General features: G+C 41.0%; 1 protein-coding gene across 1 annotated transcript in view; it reads right to left on the bottom strand.

The window, feature by feature from the left end:
- Positions 1-21,877, bottom strand: part of LOC110506505 (synaptic vesicle membrane protein VAT-1 homolog-like) — a 30,566-nt gene extending 8,689 nt beyond the window's left edge. The window contains exons 1-7 of the mRNA XM_021586160.2: positions 21,545-21,877; positions 20,415-20,544; positions 19,940-20,155; positions 18,600-18,742; positions 16,811-16,914; positions 13,502-13,557; positions 13,162-13,356 (exon numbers count right to left, since the gene is read on the bottom strand). Of these exons, the coding sequence (XP_021441835.2) occupies positions 13,162-13,356; positions 13,502-13,557; positions 16,811-16,914; positions 18,600-18,742; positions 19,940-20,155; positions 20,415-20,544; positions 21,545-21,774 (1,074 nt within the window). The 5' untranslated portion in view covers positions 21,775-21,877. The remainder of the gene's footprint in view (positions 1-13,161; positions 13,357-13,501; positions 13,558-16,810; positions 16,915-18,599; positions 18,743-19,939; positions 20,156-20,414; positions 20,545-21,544) is intronic.
- Positions 21,878-23,529: the final 1,652 nt, after the last annotated feature.

The raw sequence follows: 23,529 nt of genomic DNA on the forward strand, positions 1-23,529 counted from the left end.
AACATAATCACTACATGGGAATAGTTCAACCCCTCAGAGATGTTGACCGTGGATGGCCTATATCACTGTTCTCATTACCATGGTACACACAGACAATGTACCTCTTTGTCTAGATCCCATTGTTTCCAAAACATTCTTTAGTTAAAAGAAATGACATAGCCTGAAGCAGAAGCAGGTCAGGGACTGTTAATGTGATGTTAATTAACAATGATGGAGAATTGTGGCTGGTTGGAGAGTCGGTAGGGGGTAAATTGTGAAGCAGGCACATATCTGAGAACCAGCAAGGAGGCTCCGCCATGCTTTATCCATGGTGAACCCCTACTGTCCTCCCTGTCTAGATCCCGATTACACCCTAATTGGCCAAGACACTCCAAGTTAGACAGGCAATGCTACATGGGTATCCAGGCAACCTTTCCTTCATTCCATTCTGAAGACACACCCTCCACCCAGGCGAGAACCGTTTTCCAGCCTCAGCATTTACACTAACCAACGGCCCCTGAATTCTCATCCCACGCACACAAGCAATGGGAGTCTTTTCCTCTGGCTCGCCACCCCACTTCCCTTTAATGAGGCTCTTCATGGGCTGTGGATCCAGAGAATACCCTGCATTTCACGCCAAACCTCACTGACAGCAGAGCACAGGGTTCCCAGGAAAAATACAAAAACATCTCATAAACACACCTTTCCCTTTCTCTCTCTCTCTCTCTCCCTCGCTCATACAAAGCTGAAACTCACATGCTGCACGATATCCTCCCAAGACAACATCACGGAGATCTCCATAGACAGCTACAGTATCTGTCTTCCCACAACTGCTGACAATTGCACAACTCATTTCACCAACAAACCACAAAAATAACTTCCGAATGGACTTTACGGAAAAGCTTCTGCTTACACAACCAGGTATGGCTGCATAAAGTCCCTGCGATGTTAAACAGTCATATCTTGGAATTCCTTTCTGAGACCATGCCAGAGGTAGCATTGTGATGTGTCGTACCGGTGAGTGCCAAGCCTATGAGGATCAGAAGGCCCTTTCCGAAAAAGCATTGTCAGGCTTGATCAATTACTTAACATTCGTTATCAGGCAGCTGTAATCTGAATGTTAGCAGAGAGCGGTCCTCCCAGATGAATGTGGGCAGCTGGTTAATGAACAGATCCTCCTCCCACAGCAGGAAAAGGCCACGGCATCCCACACCAGCCTCACACAGGAGATCGATCTCTAGGCACACAGCTACTGTCACAACTTCTAATAGATTCCAACATTAACAAGACCCCAAATGACAGGAAAGGCAGAAATTCTGAAGAAGACGATTACATTGTCAGTCATATTATAGCTGGTTCAGGCGGAGGTGTGTAAAGGGAATTTGAATGTTTGTGCTTATAACTAATTTCTGTGTTCTATTCATGTGCTGTTATATAAACCAATGTCTGTGTTCATGCAAGTGGTTGACTGAACAAATCCTCCTCTTATCAGTAACGGCAATTTGGCAGTACGCCCAGACGTTGTTTTGAGAACGAACAAACGATATCTCAGTTAAGGTCTCAGCTTAGAGAGGAGAAGCCTCATGAGGTCTGTCACATGTTATGAAACAGTATTGGTCGGTCCCATGAATGAAACAAAACGATAATGATTAATTAATTATGCTAAATCATGCAAATATAACTTGTCTGTGTATAGCTGTATATAAGACAACTGCTGGGACTGCCCAGGAAGAGCTTCTGACAGACATGTGTTCTATGGTGCATTGAGTTGGTTGGAACCTCTCCAGCGCGAAGACAATAAACAATGATTCATTTAAGATTGACTTTGAGTGTCCCTGTGTAAGAATTTTTCCACGACAGATGTTTGTAGCATAGGAAATTGCTTGAGAGCAAGAGAGGTAACCAAAGCCATAGCATCAATAGACCTGTGTTACAAAAGCTTTATAACGGAAAATATTTTTTCACCACGCAAAAAAGACCTCCCTTTGTGCCACCAAATAACAGAATCTTGTCACCATGTGAGCTAGAGTGAATCTAAAATCTGAAAAGGAAAATGCTGACATGGAGAAGATTAAACTGGATGTGGGTTCCCAAGACTTTCAATGTGTTTATGGTGGCCAGTGTGGCCAAGTTCTTTTCAGATCATTGTCCCACAACAACAAAAGTAGGTTTTCATTGAATTTGGCAAGACTGCTGTTCTATGGTGTGCTAGTAAGAGGACAAAGCATATGTTCCTTTTAAAATACAGTGCCTTCAGAAAGTACTCATACCCCTGGACTTACTCCACATGTTCTTGTTATAGCCTGAATTCAAAAAGGATTAAATAGCATTTTTTTCACACCCATCTACACACAATACCCCATAATGACAAAGTGAAAACATGGTTTTAGAAATATACACTACCGTTCAAAAGTTTGAGGTCACTTAGAAACGTTGTGATTAAAATCAAGGACAACAGTTTTCAGCTGTGCTAACATAATTGCAAAAGGGTTTTCTAATGATCAATTAGCCTTTTAAAATGATAAACTTGGATTAGCTAACACAACGTGCCATTGGAGCACAGGAGTGATTGTTGCTGATAATGGGCCTCTGTACGTCTATGTAGATATTCCATAAAGTCTACAATTTCCAGCAACAAAAGTAATTTACAACATTAACAATGTCTACACTGTATTTCTGATCAATTTGATGTTATTTTAATAGACAAAAAAATATATTTTCCTTCAAAAACAAGGACATTTCTAAGTTACCCCAAACTTTTGTGTATATATATATTTTTTAAATATCTAATTTACATAAGTATTCACACCACTGAGTCAATATATGTTAGAATCACCTTTGGCAGCGTTTACAGCTGTGAGTCTTTCTGGGTAAATCTCTAAGAACTTTGCACAACTGGATTGTACAATTTTTGACGACTCTTCTTTTTTTTTTCGAAATCTTCAAGCTCTGTCAAATTGGTTGTTAATCATTTCTAGACAAGTAACTCAGCCACTCAGGAACATTCACTGTCTTCTTGGTAAGCAACTCCAGTGTATATTTGGCCTTGTGTTTTAGGTTATTGTCCTGCTGGAAGGTGAATTAATCTCCCAGTGTCTGGTGGAAAGTAGACTGAAGCAGGTTTTCCTCTAGGATTGTGCCTGTGCTTAGCTCCATTGAGTGTATTTTGTATCCTGAAAAACTCCCCAATCCTTAATGATTACAAGCATACCCACAACATGATGCAGCCACCACTACTAAATATTTAGAAAAACATAATTCCACTTTGATATTATTAGGTATTGTGTGTAGATCAGTGACACAAATTCTCAATTTAATCCATTTTAAACTCAGGATGTAACAATTATTAGTCAAGGGGTGTAAATACTTCCTGCACGTGCATATGAAAAAGATAGTACAGTACTGAGTGGGAAAGCTAAGCTTGTCTTTTTGAAAATGTACTAATAGTCTTCAAATTGGGATGTTGTCAGCAGAAATAAAGAGATCCCATCTAAAAATGTCTACCACATCTGTGGATTGGAAATACCCAAAAGGCCTGCTAATAGCCACAAAAAATAGAAGTGCATTATCACAAGTGGCATTATCACAAGTGACATTTCAGACTTCTTAATGGAGGAAAAGAGAAACTGTCATTATTCTGGAAATTCTGATGTGCTATTATTATAGTTAGAAAATTCACAAGCTCCCGTCGATCACCTGAAGGAAACACGGTGTGCTGTGATGGACACATGTTGAGATATCTTGACTTGACACATTTAACAATGCAGAGGAAAATAGTCCACTCAGTCAAGTGATACAGAAATTCATATTTCCAATGCTGTGCATATAAGGAAAAAAGTTACATTATTAAAAATAGATTTAATCAAAGTGAATAGGGTTTAGGAATCACAGTGATATTATCTAGTTATTTACAGCCGTTTACATGCTGTTCAATTCATCTCTGCAAATCAGTTGGACTGCACAGTGATGAATAACATTAATGTCTATCATTTCACATGTTTATGAACAATTCACCAATACGAGTCAGCCATCCATTTTCCTCCATGTATTACAGATGAACAGATAACAGTAAACAACCTTTTCTGGGGGCTTCAGTTCCTTTGCCATTTGGGCACATTCAGCTTACTGCCTACTACGAGAGGAGAGGACTGTGTTCATCATGCTGTCTTACACAGGCCAGGTTTGCCAGGTGTGAGGTCATTAAATCAACAAGCGTAGCTAAGGCCAAGATTTAAGAGCCTTCATTTACATGATAGTGGTAATAGAAAGGTGCAGGAGCCAGAGCAAACATGGGGTGGATGACAACAGCCATTTGAATCACTGAAATAAACAGGAATGATCAGACCATGTGGTGGAATCAGTAGCTAACAATGATAACAACCCATAATACATGCCTGTCTTAGCACGTCTCATTTCAGTGTGTCTGAGAGCCCACATGCTGCTGATAGATTTCACAGTCCTACAGGTCACTGGTCAGTGAAAATGTCTCTAGGGTGTCATAACAGGTTGTGGCAGCCTGGTCACTCTCTTCCCACCCTCACGTTCGGAGAGATCCCTGGCTACACTCCGGCCTGTTTCTCAATGCAGGGCCTTGGTTCCTATGGCAACAGTGCCAAGCTTGGCTCAGCCGGGGAGGTAACGCCAGATCTGGTGTGGCCAAACCGAGAGCTGTGCCGTGATATACAACCACGTAATACTAATGCTGTAGCTCAGTTAGTGACACGAGACAGCGGAGCAGAAGTCCACTGGGCAACAAGTAGCGACAGAAAAGGTGCTGTGTTGAGAATACTTCTCGGCTGTAGGATAGGATACAGATAGGATACAGACGACAGCATTAAAGCATTGGAAGTGTGGTTCAAGCTTGTGTTACACAAGATGTAGGTGCCAACTCAGCAGACTTTAACCATGACAGTCTCATTAATGAAAAAATCAAAACATATTTCCAGGACAAGGTGGACTAGTGAATCTACTGAGGCTTGGGTTATCTGTAGCCTGGCTACGGTGGTAGTACATCCTGAGTAATGCCAGTGTCAGTAATGGCCTTCTGCCTGATAGGCTGGTGAGGGGAAAACACTGCTGGTGCTGAGTTTTAACAAGTGCTGTCTGAGAGGACCATAAATCAGATTGTCCAGAGCTGCCTTGCCTGCCTCCTGCCAATGCCAGATCTGAGGCGTCAGGGAGCAAAGTGGAACAGCCAGGCTGGTTGGGAGGGAGAGCTCTGCAACAACAGTAAACAACTGTCCGAAAACAACCGATATGCATTCAGGTGTCAGGTCACTGACAATTCCTAGGCAACAGACAAATGGATGTGGCCCAAGTTAAAAATGGGTTCTTCCCTGAGTGAGCAGCACAGCATAAAGCATACTAGAGTTGTGTTTCTGGAGGGGTGTTCATTTCCTGGAGTGCTGTGAAAGACTGACTGGTTTGGAGGAGCAGGATACAGCTGGTTGATGTGCATCTCTAGGGGGGAGCTTTGTGCATTCTCCGGCTGCATTCCTCTAATAGCCCCCTCAACTTTATTATGAACCTCTCCAGGACATCACTTGACTCACGGGCACAGGAGAGAATTGCCTCTGTGATGCTCAGGGCGTTCAGAAATAGTTTGTAGTAATTGAAATCTGTGGCTTCAAAGCCACTCTTCAAAGCAGAGGAAGAAAAAAAGACAGAAACACATCATTGCCTTTCTCCAAGACAAAAGCCTTATAGGTAAACTTGATTTTCATTGTGCAAACCCGTTTGATATATTGCTTTGCAAAACAAATCTGAGTCTAGAGACATTAAGAGGCTGTGGAGAACAAAATGATATCCCCTGGTCAGGATGTCACGGGGAGATGGTGCATGAGTTCCCTCATGACTACTGTGGAACAGAAGGTAGAGGACCATACCAAACAATCACAGCGAGGCCCCTGGCCACACTGGTGTTGAATGATGACTGTTGCTGTCATAGAAAGTATCCAGATAATCATCTTCAGCTCAGGGGGTTAAATGGCATCCAGAAAGCATGGCCACAACACAGGTAATAAGATTCACATTGCTTGGAGAAGACATGGCCAACTCATCTATTTCCCCCTCTGGGTCTGGTATTGTTTCCAAGCAGAACAGTAGGATCATAAACAAGGATGACTATTAGGGCTGAGCTTTAGTGTGAGCGATGCTGTGAAATGTTACAACACTGAAGCCTCCTTCAAACCTCTCTCTCTCACAACACTATCCCCCACTATCCCTTGCTTTCTCATTAACCTTCACTAATTTATCTCTCTCTCTCTCTCAGCCCTTACACTCTCTCGCCCTCTTCTGCGGTACCAGCTGCAGTCTCCTCAAGATTAGCAGAGTAGTTTTGCTCCAGGCAGTGCGGAGTCTGCAGACATATCAGTCAGGTGATACAGACCACGTAGCTAGTATGTTATTACATCTTATGATGAGTATGGAGCAGCAGGTACTAATCTCCATGACTTTCTAAATTACACTTTTCCACGCTGTGACGGCATAAGGCAGAACACACCTTCACATCCAAAACATAACTCTCTGTGTGGTGGAGGCTTCCAGATAGAGAACATGTGTTCTGAAGAGCCCTCTTGGGGGATGTGAACAGCAGAGATTAATAAGAACCATGTCTGGGGAACGGTGGTTCTGCATTCAGGTGACAGAGCTCAATTCATCACACATCACATTATGTCCTGATGGAAAGGGACCATATGGATACAGAAGGTCAGTCATGTCTCTCTGACCAACTCAGGCCTGCACTATTGTTGCACACGAGGAGTAATCTCATTGTCAATAGTATTACAAGTACATGCAGTCCCCAGAGTAAAATTATTGTAGGTTTAGTCAACACTCTGAAAGCCTGTAAGTCAATAATGTTTATAATGGACAGAACTAAGATAGGGAAGCCTTTTAGAAAAGTCAATTTATCAACTCAAAGTAACTGACATGCTAGGATAGCATTTATTCCACTGACTGTCATTATATGTTTATTTCAAGTTTATTCGGATGACTGATTTCGAAGACAGTGACCTCACGGCAAATATTTAGATCATTATTTCCAAATAAAAAATCTTGATTGGAAAAAAATTATAACTTATTACAGTATGTCATATAAGTGTGATACATCTGTAATTAGGGATTTAAAATTCCTCAATCCCTTTATTTCCTATTCTGGTATGAGCATTTAAAGGTGCCAACCACCCTGGCATGACTTTGCAGAATGCTGTGGATGGATCAACTTCTGAAACCATGACAACCATGCAGAATAGTGGGGAGTCAGTCTGTCACTTTCCCACCACAACACCTGATAGGATCAAAAGGAAAAACAATAAACCAAGCAAACAAGGATCTTTACTGAACAAAAGTATTGGTCCAAAGGTTCATGAGCTGAAATTAAAAATCCCAGAAATGTTCCATATGCACAAAAAGCTTATTTCTCTGAAAGGTTGTGGACAAATTAGTTTACATTCCTGTTATTGAGTATTTTCGCCTTGCCAAGATAATCCATCCACCTGACAGGTGTGGCATATAAAGAAGCTGATTAAACAGCATGATCATTACAGAGGTACACCTTGTGCTGGGGACAAGAAAAGACCACACTAAAATGTGCAGTTTTGTCACAACACAATGCCACAGATGTCTCAAGCTTTGAGGGAGTTTACAATTGGCATGCTGACTGCAGGAATGTCCACCAGAGCAGTTGCCAGAGAATTTAATGTTGCCCTACCATTAGCCACAAAGTCATTTTAGAGTATTTGGCAGTACGTCCAACTGGCCTCACAACTGCAGGTCACGTTAAACCACGCACACCCAGGACCTTCAAGGGTGCGTACTCAGCCCCCTCCTGTACTCCCTGTTCACCCATGACTGCGTAGCCATGCACGCCTCCAACTCAATCATCAAGTTTGCAGATGACTCAACAGTAGTGGGCTTGATTACCAACAATGACGAGACAGCCTCCAGGGAGGAGGTGAGGCCCTCGGAGTGTTGTGTCAGGAAAACAACCTCTCAATGTCAACAAAACAAAGGAGATGATCTTGGACTTCAGGAAGCAGCAAAGGGAGCACCCCCCTATCCACATCGAAGGGACAGCAGTGGAGAAGGTGGAAAGTTTTAAGTTCCTCGGCGTACACATCACAGACAAACTGAAATGGTACACTCACACAGACGTGAGGTGGTGGTGAAGAAGAAGCAACAATGCCTCTTCAACCTCAGGAGGCTGAAGAAATTAGGCTTGTCACCCAAAACCCCGATAAACTTTTACAGATGCACAATCGAGAGCATCCTTTCAGGCTGTATCACAGCCTGGTATGGCAACTGCACCGCCCTCAACCACAAGGCTCACCAGAGGGTGGTGTGGCCTGCACAACGCATCACCGGGGGCACCTACAGCACCCGATGTCACAGGAAGGCCAAAAAGATCATCAAGGACATCAACCATCCGAGCCACTGCCTGTTCACACCGCTACCATCCAGAAGGCTGGGTCAGTATAGGTGCATCAAAGCTGGGAGCGAGAGAATGAAAAACAGCTTCTATCTCAAGGCCATCAGACTACTAAACAGTAATCACTAACTCAGAGAGGCTGCTGCCTACATTGAGACCCAATCACTGGTCACTTTAAAAAATGTATCACTAGTCACTTTATACAATGCACTCTAAATAATGCCACTTTAATAATGTTTACATATCTTACATTACTCATTTCACATGTATATACTGTATTTTATACCATCTATTGCACCTTGCCTATGCCGCTCGGCCATCACTCATCCATATACTTACATGTACTTACATATTCTCATTCACCCCTTTAGATTTGTGTGTATTAGGTAGTTGTTGGGGAATTGTTAAATTACTTGTTAGATATTACTGCACTGTCGGAACTAGAACCAAAAGCATTTTGTTACAATCACATTAACATCTGATAACCATGTGTATGTGACAAATACAATTTTATTTGAATTTGATTTCACATCCGGCTTCTTCACTTGCGGAATTGTCTGAGACCAGCCACATGAACAACTGATGAAACTGAGGACTATTTCTATCTGTAGTAAAACTATTTCGTGGGGAAAAACATTCTGAATCAGTCAATTCAAATAAATACACTAGGCCCAACTCTATAGATTTCACATGACTGGGCAGGGGCACAGCCATGGGTGGGCATAGGCCCACCCACTGGGAAGCCAGGCCCGCCCATTGCTGTGCCCCTGCCAAGTCATGTGAAATCTATAGATTTGGGCCTAATGTATTTATTTGAATTGACTAATTTCCTTCTATGAACTGTGACTCAGTAAAATGGTTGAAATTGTTGCATGTTGCGTTTATAATTTTGTTCAGTATAAAATAAATCCTTTATTTATTGCTTACTGTCTTCAAGCAAGTCACAGGTGGCTGTTCAACTAAGGCTGTGTTCTGAACACAAGGGAGCCCATCTTAGAAAAAAAGGTGCTATTTAGAACCAATTAGGGTTCTTTGGCTATCTCCATAGGATAACCCTTTGAAGAATACTTTATTGTTCCAGGTAGAACCCCTTCCAAGGAGGGTTCAACATGGAACCCAAAAGAGTTCTACCTGGAAACAAAACGGTTCTCCTATGGGTACAGCTGAAGAACCCTTTTGGAACTGTACAGAATCATGTACCAAACCAGCCTCTGGGGGTAAGACAAAGAAAAATGTGATTCACATTTAAAATAAAATAAATATTTTTTAAAAGAGATATATATATATATATATATATATATATATATATATATATATATATATATATATATATATATATATGTATGTATGTATGTATGTATGTATGTATGTATGTATGTATGTATGTATGTATGTATGTATGTATGTATGTATATATATATGTATGTATGTATATATATATATAAAATGTGTATATATTTATTTAATAAAATACACATTTTATTTATTTATTTCACATTTTCAAACAGTCCATTTATATTTTTCAACGGGTCTATACATTTGGGTGAGTTTTTTCCTCACATAAGTAGCCTCGTTTCACTGCCAAAAATAAAATTAAACAGTCTAGTGTTCAGCAAAATAACAACACAATGTCAAATACAGGTAGCCTAGTCAAAGAATTAGCATCCAATCACATTAACCACTTCTCTCTTGTGGGAATTCCACTAACGGTCAGTATGTAGCCAAAAGTAGCTGCTGCTCATTCCGCTTGCTCAAAAATTGATAAATGGTAAAAAAAAAGTAAGGCCTGTGTCCATAGAGACACATACCTGCTCTACTGGTGGTATTGCTACTACCAGCAGTACTACACCTGCACCTGTCGACGACACAAGTTGTTCTGCTTCCACGAGCACATCCAATGCTAGCATCAGAAATAATACATTTGTTGTTAGCATGGACACTGACAGTTGTGAATCTGATGCAGCCGAAGAGCTACTGCCTCCTTACCCGGGAAAGCACCTAACAACAGACAGGGACGTTGGACTTTAATTCTACCTGCTGCCGCGGATATGGCTGGGACAATGCTGGTGGACAAGGCCAAAAGAAAACTTTACAGACAATGCCTTTATCAAACAACACTGTTTCATGACGCATCAGTGACATAGCAAGAGATGTTTTGAAACAATTACTGCTTCGCATACAAGCCAGTGAATTCTATGCGTTACAGCTGGATGAGTCAACAGATATGTCGGGCCTGGCACAGCTCCTGGTATATGTCCGTTACGTTTATGGGGGGTCAATTAAGGAAGACATCCTCTTCTGCAAACCACTGGAAACCAGGACAACAGGGGAGGATATTTTTAAAGTACTGGACAGCTTTGTGACATCAAATGGACTTTGTTGGTCAAGATGTGTTGGTATCTGTACTGATGATGCAAAAGCCATGACAGGGAGACATAGTGGAGTGGTAACGCGCGTGCAAACAGTTGCTCCCGACACCACTTGGGTACACTCCAGCATCCTCAGAGAGGCTCTTTCTACCAAAGGAATGCCTGACAGCTTGAAAGACGTTTTGGACACTACAGTGAAAATGCTTTGTTAAAGCAAGGCCCCTGAACTCTCGTGTATTTTCTACACTATGCAATGATATGGGCAGCGACCATGTAACGCTTTTACAACATACAGAAGTGCGCTGGTTATCAAGGAGCAATGTATTGACACATTTGTTTGAATTTAAGCCTACGAGCTTAAAGTTTTCTTTACTGAGCATCATTTTCACTTGTCTGACCACTTGTATGATGACGAGTTTCTCACATGACTGGCCTACCTGGGTGACGTTTTTTCTCGCCTGAATGATCTGAATCTAAGATTACAGGGACTCTCCGCAACTACATTCAATGTGCGGGACAAAATTGAGGCTATGATTAAGAAGTTCTCTGTCTGCATTAACAAGGACAACACACAGGTCTTTCCATCATTGTATGATTTTTTGTGTGCAAATTAACTCAAGCTTACGGACAATGTCAAATGTGATATATGGAAGCACTGGAGTTGGGTGCACAATTATGCAGGTATATTCGCGAAACGGATGACACAAACAACTGGATTCGTTGTCCCTTTCATGCCCTGCCTCCAGTCCTGATATCTGAACAAGAGAGACTCATCGAAAACTGTGAAAATTGAATTTAGTCAGAAGTCACTGCCAGATTTCTGGATTGGGCTACGCTCAGAGTATCCTAACCTTGACAAATCGCGCTGTTAAGACACTGATACCCTTTGCAACGACGTACCTATGTGATAGTGGATTCTCAGTCCTCCCTGGCATGAAAACTAAATAAAGGCACAGACTGTGTGTAGAAAATGATTTAAGACAGACTCTCTCCAATACAATACAACCCAACATTGCAGAGTTATGTGCATCCTTTCAAGCACACCATTCTCATTAACCTGTGGTCAGTTATTCACAATTTTCAATGAACAAATAAGGTTTTATTTTTAAGATGGTGAGATAAAGAGCAAAATTATTGATTATTATTATTTGTGCCCAGGTCCTATAAGAGCTCTTTGTCACTTCCCACGAGCCGGGTTGTGACAAAAAACTCACACTCATTCTTATGTTTAATAAATGTATTGTATAGTGTGTGTGTGTGTGGCAGGCTTACAATGAAGACAAAAAACAACATTTGAGAGTGCGCTGACCCTGGTGCTAGAGGGCGTACAAAGCTGGAGGTTGAATGTTTGAAGGGGTATAGGACTATAAAAAGTTTGGGAACCACTGGTCTAGTGCACACAACCAAAACTTTACTTCCGCTTTTAACCCAACCCCTCTGAATCAGAGAGGTCAGCTCTGTGACTTGAACTGGCCACCTGACCAACACAATGTAATTCAGTTAAATTACATGACACACTGTATCTCCTTGACTGTTTCTACTCAAATAACAACATGTCAGCCTTACCAGAGAAACTATTCACATTTCCTGGAATGGATAAATGAAATGTACAGTAGTGTTTCGGACATTCGATAGGAAGGACAGAAATAATTTGTCTATACATTAATTTGTCTATACATTTTTTTACTTGAAACAGATTTTGGTCAATATCTGTATATATATATGTGTATAAAGAAATATAACTGAGTGTAAACACCAGTAATATGAATGGAGAGGAAAAGCCTTTCACTGTTCTATCAGCAGGGGATCTTGTGAATAATTAAACCACCAATCATCTACCTCATAGCAGCAGGAGTGTTGTCTCAATAAATGAATCTATGACCCTCTGTGCTGAGCTGCCTGCTAACCACGAGCAGCTCCACTATCAAGTCCACAGAAATAGCAGAATGTGTGAAACACCCAAATGTCACATTTGTGTTTCTTTACACACAGTTGGTGACGGTGTAGAAACAGAAAGAGGAAAACAGACACCCAGAGAGATGCACTGGCAGAGATGGAGAGATTGATGTATGGAATTCATGTGGGCGTGAATGTGAACGTCACATAACTGCAGCCATCAAAACAAGCAACCGGTCTCAACGGCCCACCTGCCATCTGCGGGCCGAACCAATGTCCACTAACAGCGGAACAGTGACAAACAACAGATGACACTCCATCCAAGATGTTTCCATACCACCTTCTCTAAAACTTTCCTACTACCCATCTGTGTTTCCTTAGTGACCGTGTGGATCATTCCCAGATTGGCTGTATAGTAGACCTGCCAGTCAAAGACATCATACCAGATGTGTTCAGGGAAATGTCCCTGCTCACCAGCTGTCCCCTTACCTCCTCCAGTGCCCAAAGGGAGTCAACCACAGGTTTGATCTTCTTCTGGTTGTAGAGGGAGAACAGTTTCTCCACCACCGTTTTCACCTGCCCACACCTGCCCTGCTTGAACAGGAGGTTGAGCAGCGAGAATCCAGCAATGACCTTGTTCTCCTCGTAGAGTTTAATAGGGTTCACCTTCTCAACCTGCCACCACTGGGGAGTCAAACCAGAGACACACACATCACTTACCCCAATAATGAATTTGTGTTTCATTTATAAGTAATGAATCCCCGATAAATATTAAAACAGACTGTTCCATTCAGTAAACTCAGTGAGAGACTCAGCATTTCTGACTCACAGATTTTGCAAGGCTGAAGAAACTCTTTGTTTCCCCGGTCACCATGTTTGATGAGCCTGAAAACACAAAAACAAAGGCACAAGCTTATAGAGAGAGACAGGGTGGCGATGTTAACTGTTGGGCTGAAGTGATGGGTGAACCATAAAGAGCCGAGAGGTGAAGAGGGGTTATTGTGGGGGAGGAGTGGTTGCCTCCTTTAGATCTGGCACAGCTAATGAACTCTGTTCACCGTCATACCATTAATTGATTCATGCCGCATTAGTGTTACAACTCCACGACTGTCATACAGTCCAGATTGACTATTGAGTAGATGGAGGGATATTACCTTTAAATAATAGGACCATCTGTATTCTAAGTGTCCTTAGACAAGGTGAAAGAGCTTGAGCCTATATCTTACAAGAAACGTAAAAAAAATATGTGGTCTAAGCTATGTCATAGGAAACAGTGCCTTCAGAAAGTATTCACACCTGTTGACTTTTTCCACATTTTGTTGTGTTTAAGCCTGAATTTAAAATAGATTAAATTGCGATTTTTCGTACCCAATAACGTCAAAGCCATTTTTGTATTTTTGTTTTATGAAAAGCTGAAATGTCTTGAGTCAACAAGTATTCAACCCCTTTGTTATGGCAAGCCTAAACAAGTTCAGGAGTAAAAATGTGCTTAACAAGTCACACACACTATATATACAAAAGTATATGGACACCCCTTCAAATTAGTGGATTCAGTTATTTCAGCCACACAGGTGTATAAAATCGAGCACACCGCCATGCAATCTCCATAGACAAACAACACATTTCTGCCCTGCTAGAGCTGCCCCGGTCAACTGTAAGTGCTGTTATTGTGAAGTGGAAACGTCTAGGAGGAGGAACGGCTCAGCAGCGAAGTGGTAGGCCACACAAGCTCACAGAACGGGGCCGCTGACTGCTGAAGTGCGTAGCGCGTAAAAATCGTCTGTCCTCGGTTGCAATACCCACTACCGAGTTCCAAAATGCCTCTGGTAGCAATGTCAGCACAAGAACTGTTCGTCGGGAGCTTCATGAAATGGGTTTCCATGGACTAGCAGCCGTACACAAGCCTAAGATCACCATGCGCAATGTCAAGCGTCGGCTGGAGTGGTGTAAAGCTCACCGCCATTGGACTCAGGAGCAGTGGAAATGCATTCTCTGGAGTGATGAAGCGCACTTTACCATCTTGCCTTCCGACGGACAAATCTGAGTTTGGCGGATGCCAGGAGAATGCTACCTGCTCGAATGCATAGTCCCAACTGTAAAGTTTGGTGGATGAGGAATAATGGTCTGGGGCTATTTTTCATGGTTCAGGCTAGGCTCCTTAGATACAGTTAAGGGAAATCTTAATGCTACAGCATACATTCTAGATGATTCTATGCTTCCAACTTTGTGGCAACAGTTTGGGGAAGGACCTTTCCTATTTCAGCATGACAATGCCCCTGTGCACAAAGCGAAGTCCATACAGACTGTGAGCCAGGCCTAATTGCCCAACATCTGTGCCCGACCTCACTAATGCTCTTTTGGCTGAACGGAAGCAAGTCCCCACAGCAATGTTCCAGCATCTAGTGGAAAGCCTTCCCAGAAGAGTGGACGCTGTTATAGCAGCAAAGGGGGGATCAACTCCATATTAATGCCCATGATTTTGGAATGAGATGTCTGACTAGCAGGTGTCCACATACTTTTGGTCAAGTAGTGTAAGTAGTTGCATGGACTCTGGGTGGATTAATAGTTTTTAACATGAATTTTGAATTACTACCTCATCTCTGTAACCCACACATACAATTATATGTAAGGTCCCTCAGTCGAGCAGTGCATTTGAAATACAGATTCAATTACAAAGACCAGGGAGGTTTCCAATGCCTTGCAAAGAAGGGCACCTATTTGTAGATGGGTAAATGTTTTTTTATAAAAAGCAGACATTGAATATCCCTTTGAGCATGGTGAAGTTATGAATCACACTTTGGATGGTGTATCAATACACCCAGTCACTACAAATATACAGGTGTCCTTTCTAACTCAGTTGCCGGAGAGGAAGGAAACCGCTCAGGGATTTCACCATGCCAATAGTGACTTTAAAACAGTTACAGAGTTTAATGGCTGTGATAGGAAAAAACTGAGGATTGATCAACAACATTGTAGTTACTCTACAATACTAAGGAATCTTGAACAGAACTATTTAAAAATATGCATCCAGTTTGCAACAAGACACTAAAGTAATAATGCAAAAAACTTTTTGTCCTGAATACAAAGTATTATGTTTGGGGCAAATCTAATACAACACATTACCGAGTACTACTCTCCATATTTTCAAGCATAGTGGTGGCTGCATCAAGTTATGGTAATCATTAAGGACTGGGGAGTTTTTCAGAATACAGAATACATAGAGAATGGAGCACAGGCAAATCCTACAGTAATCCTACAGTAAAACCTTGTTCCACCAGACACTGGGAGATGAATTCACCTTGCAGCAGGACAACAATATAAAACACAAGGCCAAATCTACACTGAAGTTGCTTACCAAGAAAACAGTGTATGTTTCTGAGTGGAAAGTTACCGTTTTGACTTAAATCTGCTTGAAAATCTATGTCTTGTAATGATCAACAACTATTTTTTTTTAAAGAATAAATGGGCAAATATTGTACAATCCAGGTTTGCAGAAAGACTCACAGTTGTAATTGCTGCCAAATGTTTTACATTTTTTAAATTTAACTTTTATTTAACTAGGCAAGTCAGTTAAGAACAAATTCTTAATAACAATGACAGTTGCAAGGCAGACCGACAGATTTTTACCTTGTCAGCTCGGGGATTCGATCTAGCAACCTTTCGGTTACTGGCCCAACGCTTTAACCACTAGGCTATCTGCCGCTACATGTATTGACTCAGGAGTGTGAATACTTAAGTACATGAGATATTTCTGTATTTAATTTTGAATAAATTTGCTAACATTTCTAAAAATATGTTTTCACTTTGTCATTGCGGGGTATTGTGTGAAGATGAGTGAGATTTTTTTATTTATTTAATCCATTTTGAATTCAGGCTGTAAAACAACAGATATGGAATAAGTCAAGGGGTGTGAATACTTATTGAAGGCAGTGTATATGTACAGTATAGCACAAGTACAATGGTGCCTAACCTATTTACAATACCTGTCAGTAAGTTTGAAATCTTCTAAATTAAAAATGTCACTCAAGATACTTCATCATTCACAGGCTAACACCACATCATATCTCAAGAGTCTTATGTGCGATACTGGTGGCACAATGTAGCAAATTTATGAGTAGCATCCTGATAGGACACCAACCGTAGAGGATGTAGGTTCCCAGAGGTCTCAGCAGACCGAGGCCTTTACCAGTGTTCTCCCCAGACAGACAGTCCAGGACGATGTCCACTCCCTCTGGAGAGATCCTACCAAATACAGGATATTCAATTAACGAGAATCAACACGTTCCTCATTTACAGACAGCCCCAACTACAGGCTTCATCAGACGCCTATCAATCTATTAGTCATTCAATGTTTAGTTCAGATTTCAATAGTTACACTTATATATTTTTAGCAAATACTAAACAATCCACTTTATTGACAATTCGATCAGCCCTTTGTTCCATCAGATTCCACTCTTGATTTCAAGTGATACAGTATTAAAAGCATTGGACAGGCTAACCATCAGTGCGATTTTTCGTGGCATGACTCACTTAAGAGCACCAATGTGAAAGAAAGAATGAGAGGCATGTTCTGATCAAGGGGTCCTATAGCCTTCCTTTCTGCCTGGTGGTCTGACCGCCTGCTTGGCTAAACTGCTCGGGGGTCTTATGATGCTCATGGCCTTGCATATTAGAAAAGGAGCGACTTAAGACCTATTTAATTTAGCTTTTCTCTTGATCCTGAGAGGAATGTGGGGCCACGGAGATGAAAGGCTTATTAATCTGCCTCTCCCTCTGATATGGCTGTATTTACTACCATTGTGATATGCAGGCAGACAGTATTCTGCCTCTGTCAATAAGTACTGAGGGGGAACCAGGGATTAGGCTCCTTAAGAAAGGAACTCAAGAGGAAAGCTTGGTTGAATGTATGCATTTATAAAGCACTTCAGAATAAATTCAGAATGTGATTATCGGATGGACATGCTTTAAGCCTCCTGACTGCATGACTCACCTCCAAAACACTATTCCTATTAGACAGTAGACATGAAGTTAGCCTTGGCATAGAGGGTTATTTTCTGATTGTCTCCTATTGAGGTGGCAGCATCCCTACGGATTGCAGTGATTGTCAATCAAACAAGATAATTAGCGACGGGAGACTAAATCCATACAGTTACATATCGGGATATTATTTTTGAACGATATATCGTATCGTTATGACAATATCGCAATATTATTTTTGCGCTAGTTGTCTGTACCTACACTAAAACTCCAGTATTTTTCCTCCAAAGCTTGCTCTCCATCTTCTTTTTAAATAGGGAGCCAATTTGTTTTCAGCAATTTTATTTCCATGACTGATCAAAACTAATTTTCTCATGGCTCTCTCTTGTCCCCCTGCAGCAGACATATGGTGAGTAATATGTTTGGAACAGACAAGACAACGACATACAGAGTGATCTGAATGGGCATAGTATTTATGAGGCATCAGGGCGCTTTCCTGATTGGCCCAGCTGTTCCACGTCCCCAGCAGACAGCCTGTTGCAGGTTGCCTTCAGAGAGCCTCTGAGCACTCTGCCCCACACACTGCCGTTGCTCTCGGAGACGAACTGCGTGTTGCCATAGGGACCGCAGCCACACACGTCCAAATATGGCATCGACTAACATCTGCATCCTCCCTGAGCTCTACATGCTCTGTGTTCTACGTTATCACATTATCATTTCATATGTACATATCAAATTGCACATTATAACCAAAATAGATTATTAGTAATTATGTGAAATTATATCTAAACATATTTTAATAAACCTGTAAGATCCAACGAAATTACACATTTGCTAACAAATTAGTCTTATTCATAAAAATTGAGTAGAACAATTACCTCTGCAGCTCTATGTTTAGAAGAAGGTTTTATCCCAATAATTGCTATTGTAGAACAAAAAACAAACCTTACTTTTTAACTTCTTGTACATAATCAGCATTTCTGTCGAAGAGGTAGGTCACAGAGTCTTTGATGGATTCATGTTTGAAAGATGAGGCCGTTCCAAACACGGTCACGCTGGGTATAGTGGAGCACAGCTGAGCCACAGCTTGACCCTGAAAAACACCACACAATCCCAGTCAGACTCTCCAAGACACAGACACAATTACACAAGGCCAATCCAGACAATGACATTTCCACAGGTTATGCATCACAGCTTTACCAACCATAATCCATATTTGATATGAAAAATAATTATAATAATTATTCTCATCCTGTTCTAATCATTCAACACACTAGGTAAAGACAGTAAATGTTTTCTTGTCCATCTCCACTACAGTATGGTACTACATGTGTGAATTAAACAACAGAGTTATACCCCATTGTGTGCATCAGTCTGAAATCTGAGCAGTCGCTCTACTGTATGTTGACACACTGTAAGAGGTTGTTCATGAATTGAGCAGCTAACCGATCGCTGCAGCTGTACATAGTCTATCGGTAAATAGCCCACCCATTTTTACCTACCTCATCCCCATACTGTTTTTATTTATTTACTTTCTGCTCTTTTGCACACCAATATCTCTACCTGTACATGACCATCTGATCATTTATCACTCCAGTGTTAATCTGCTAAATTGTAATTATTCGCCTACCTCCTCATGCCTTTTGCACACAATGTATATAGACTCTCCTTTTTTTCTACTGTGTTATTGACTTGTTAATTGTTTACTCCATGTGTAACTCTGTGTTGTCTGTTCACACTGCTATGCTTTATCTTGGCCAGGTGGCAGTTGCAAATGAAAACTTCTTCTCAACTAGCCTACCTGGTTAAATAAAGGTGAAATAAAAAAAATATAAAAATAAATGAATTACAGTCTGTAGGAGCATCTCTAGACTAGAGTTACATCTCTAGTTATGTTTAATTATTAAAGCTGGGAATCACTAACAGTGCTTTCGCTAAAGGGAAATTTGCTACATGCGCCTGATAATTCAATGTCTTGTAAAAAAAAATATTAAATTTGAAGAGTCTGTGTGCATATATACTGTAACCAGCACAGCCCAGACACACTATCTTCAACCACAGTCACATCTTTCCTAGATGTCGTTTTCTCAGCCACATCTCACCATCATCTTCAATCATGAATAGAGCATTATGTAAAACAGCATCTGAGCTGTCTGATAATAGCCACAGGCTGTTACCCTCAAGAACCACCAGAGATACACACCTTGGCGGTATCTATAGTAACATCACTGATATCATTTTCAGGAGATGCTGTGTTTTTCTTTCCACCTCCTTTCGGGAGTTGACTTACCACACCCCCCCCTGCTGAGTGGACCAATACTGACATCCCCTCTCTGAGATTGGCAACCTCAAACAGCATCATGTAGGCAGCCACGAAGTTCATGGAGAAGGCCGCTGCCTCAGGAAATGTCATATCATCAGGCATGTTATAGACGTAATCCAGCGGTGTGCAAACCACCTCTGCCCAGGCGTTGTAATTTACAAAAGCCATAACCCGGTCTCCTATCTGGAGAGAGGAAAGGGTAAGCTATAAAATATGATAAATGCAGATTTGAGAGGTGACATGGTTACAGGTTTGTTTTTAGAAATGCAACAAACCTCACATGCTACTCTGACCAATGCATTTCAAAATATCAACATTAACCATTTCAAACTGGAACACAAATCAATCATTTGGGAGGTAAAAATGCAAAGTGAGATCAATATAGTTGTGCTACTAATCCATGACATAATTCTGTGACATACTGTGATCTGGATTCACTGACCTCGAATCCCTTGGTGTTTCCTCCCATCGCCTCAACTATTCCAGAACATTCAAATCCAGGGACAAGTGGAGTTTTCGGAGGATTGTCAATATTACCTTGACGCACCATAAGATCCAGGAAGTTCAAGCCACTGCAACAGTAAACGTCTCATTGATATAAACCTCACAATCAAGCAAAGTTATTTATTTTTAACTTAGGTGATTGGAGAAGACACAATAATGCATGATGGACATTTTCACTATTCGATAAATGTTACTTAGACTTAAAATATGTTACTAAATAAAAGCCTTAGCAGTCATAAATTTACAACACAAACTGTTTGACATCTACAAACCCATACTTGAATTCCAGACTATTAAAACTGGCTACAGTTCCAAGGCCATGGTGATTCACATGCACTGAACAATGAATAGCCAATCTGTGATAGAGCATATCTGTAATAGGCGCTCCCTCTTACGAAAAAATTGCATGCCACTTGTTGAAAGTATAGTTTACGTGTATTTATTATGGATTTCAATATTATCAATAAAACAATATGGTTGGACTAAAGACAATTATTCAATCCCTCAACAGAATATCCTTACTAAATGCCAAGTAGCCTATCATAAGAGAATAGAGCACAAATACCACAACTGTAGGACTTTGTATGAGCCAGTTGTAAAGAGAAAATCCATTTCAACTGGCTTGAGGTATTTACAGTAACTATTCCTCCTTCTGCCTTGGCCAATAAAAACTGATTAAGATTATCAGTCAAGAACAAGCCAAGCAAAAAAAAATATCTCGCCAAATTGTAATTCATTCCAACATTTCAGGTGTTTTTGCTTTTCATTTGCATGATTGGTCCACAGACAGTCCTTATTAATAATCTACACAAACAGTGAAACATCAGAGGGCATGTGGCTTCATGAATGCAATGAGTCCTTTTCTCGTGTCACTTTTACAAACTATACAGGTCGAGTTGAACCTACTTTAATTGAAGATTTATTCATGGCTCGCCCATACTGAATCGGAATCTGCAACATGTCGCAATACACGTATGAATGTGGTAACTTCGCATCACTGATATTTTAAGATCATTTAGGCAGGCATCAATGTAACAATTAATCAACAGTTTAATATGCAACGTTTACCATGCTTTGACGCGAATTTTCACTTCTCCCTCTTGTGGCTCAGGCATCGCCTTCTTGGTTACCCGGAGTTTGTTGAGACCCCCGAAACCGGAAAGTATTACGGCTCGCATTTCTTTGGTATCTCCTGCAGATACTACATGTTCTGTTTCTTTTGCTCCATTCTTCTCTATCATGTGCTCAGTTTCCTCTGTCATCTCCGTTCCTTCTTTAGCCATGTCGGTGGGCTTCATGGGGCTGGAAGGGGATGCTCGAGCTTGTAACTGGTCCTTCCCTCCTTCCAAGTTCAGAATGCGCAGTATGAGCCGAATCAGTTCTCTTTTGGAAGAAGGAGAGGCTATTCGCACCAAAGATGTTTATAAACCTTGGATTGCTGGTGTTGTGATTGGCCAATGAGAGGATTTGAAGCCACCACTCGCCATATTGGCACTCCTCAATTAAACGTTTCAAGGACAAAATTGCATCTATTTAAGTATTGTTTGTTGTAGAGGGGACAGTAACATTATTCATCTAAAAAAATATATACTTTAAGGATTTAATTTGTTTTTTTACGTTTAGCTCGCATAATATGATTTAAAAGTATGCATTACATTGTCTGTAACACGTGGCAAAAACGAATGTAGACATTCATACATGTATTTATGTAGCTTCCAAAATATTTGTTTTACACTGGTGGGGAAGTGCCAAGATGGAGGTACAGAAACTACAACTCGGCGCCCCCTTACAGTCATCTAGTGTATATATAAATCATTAGCAGGGACACGCCTGGTGCCCAAATTGATCACGTATGTCTTGCAGTTGAGAGTCGAGTGGAGACGAAAGGCTTCGGTTCAGTCAGTCGTGCTGATGAGCCTAGTTAATGTTGACTTGATGGCAAAAACAGAAGCATGGCATTGGCACTAATTCAAACTTGTAAAATAAAGTTATGTTTATTTCAATGGACGATGGAGAAATAACTTGTAGTATTGGTCACCATCTGGATGTCAGCTAACGTACAACAAGCCCGTGTGAATGACCAGTACAACGGTATGATATTGAGGTGGAGCACTGCTGCAGCAGTTGCTTCACGGGCCAGTAACGTGGCGAATTTGTTTCATGCCACTTGATTATATGTAGAGTAGGACAGCAGCCTACACGATAAATAACTTCAAATATTGGTAGTAACCATTTAGATGTCACTGTGATACAGTCTAATGCCCAATGGGGATAGTTTGTTCTGCAAAGCAGGCAACACAACAGCACCTCCTGCAGTTAGGAGAGAAGTAGGTATCTAGATAGTGTCACAATATCAGGCCAGGCTGACAACTAAAGTGCATTTATTGTAGTGATTTTCACCAAACATGTGGCCTACAACTACGGCATAAGGTCAACATTTTTGTAAACATTTATAAAAAAAATACTTTAAAAAATATATGTATTGTGCACCAATGAAATATGGATTGTGCACCTATGGATTGTGCACCAATGAAACGGGATAAGGCTGTACAGTGAATATACAGTACCAGTCAAAAGTTACACCTACTCATTCAAGGGTTTTCTTTATTTGTACTATTTTCTACATTGTAGAATAATCATGAAGACATCAAAACTATGAAATAACACATATGAATCATGTAGTAACCAAAAAAGTGTTAAACAAATCAAAATACATTTGCACACTCTTGGCATTCTCTCAACCAGCTTAATAAGGAATGCTTTTCCAACAGGCTTGAAGGAGTTCCCACATATGCTGAGCACTTGTTGGCTGCTTTTCCTTCACTCTACAGTCCAACTCATCCCAAACCATCTCAATTGGGTTGAGGTCGGGTGATTGTGGAGGCCAGGTCATCTGATGCAGCACCATCACTCTCCTTCTTGGTCAATTAGCCCTTACAGAGCCTGGAGCTGTGTTTTGGGTCATTGTCCTGTTGAAAAACAAATGATAGTCCCACTAAGCGCAAACCAGATGGGATGGCATATCACTGTGGAATGCTGTGGGAGCCATGCTG

Source organism: Oncorhynchus mykiss, chromosome 26 (genome assembly GCF_013265735.2).
Source record: "Oncorhynchus mykiss isolate Arlee chromosome 26, USDA_OmykA_1.1, whole genome shotgun sequence".
Taxonomy (NCBI): Eukaryota; Metazoa; Chordata; class Actinopteri; order Salmoniformes; family Salmonidae; genus Oncorhynchus; species Oncorhynchus mykiss.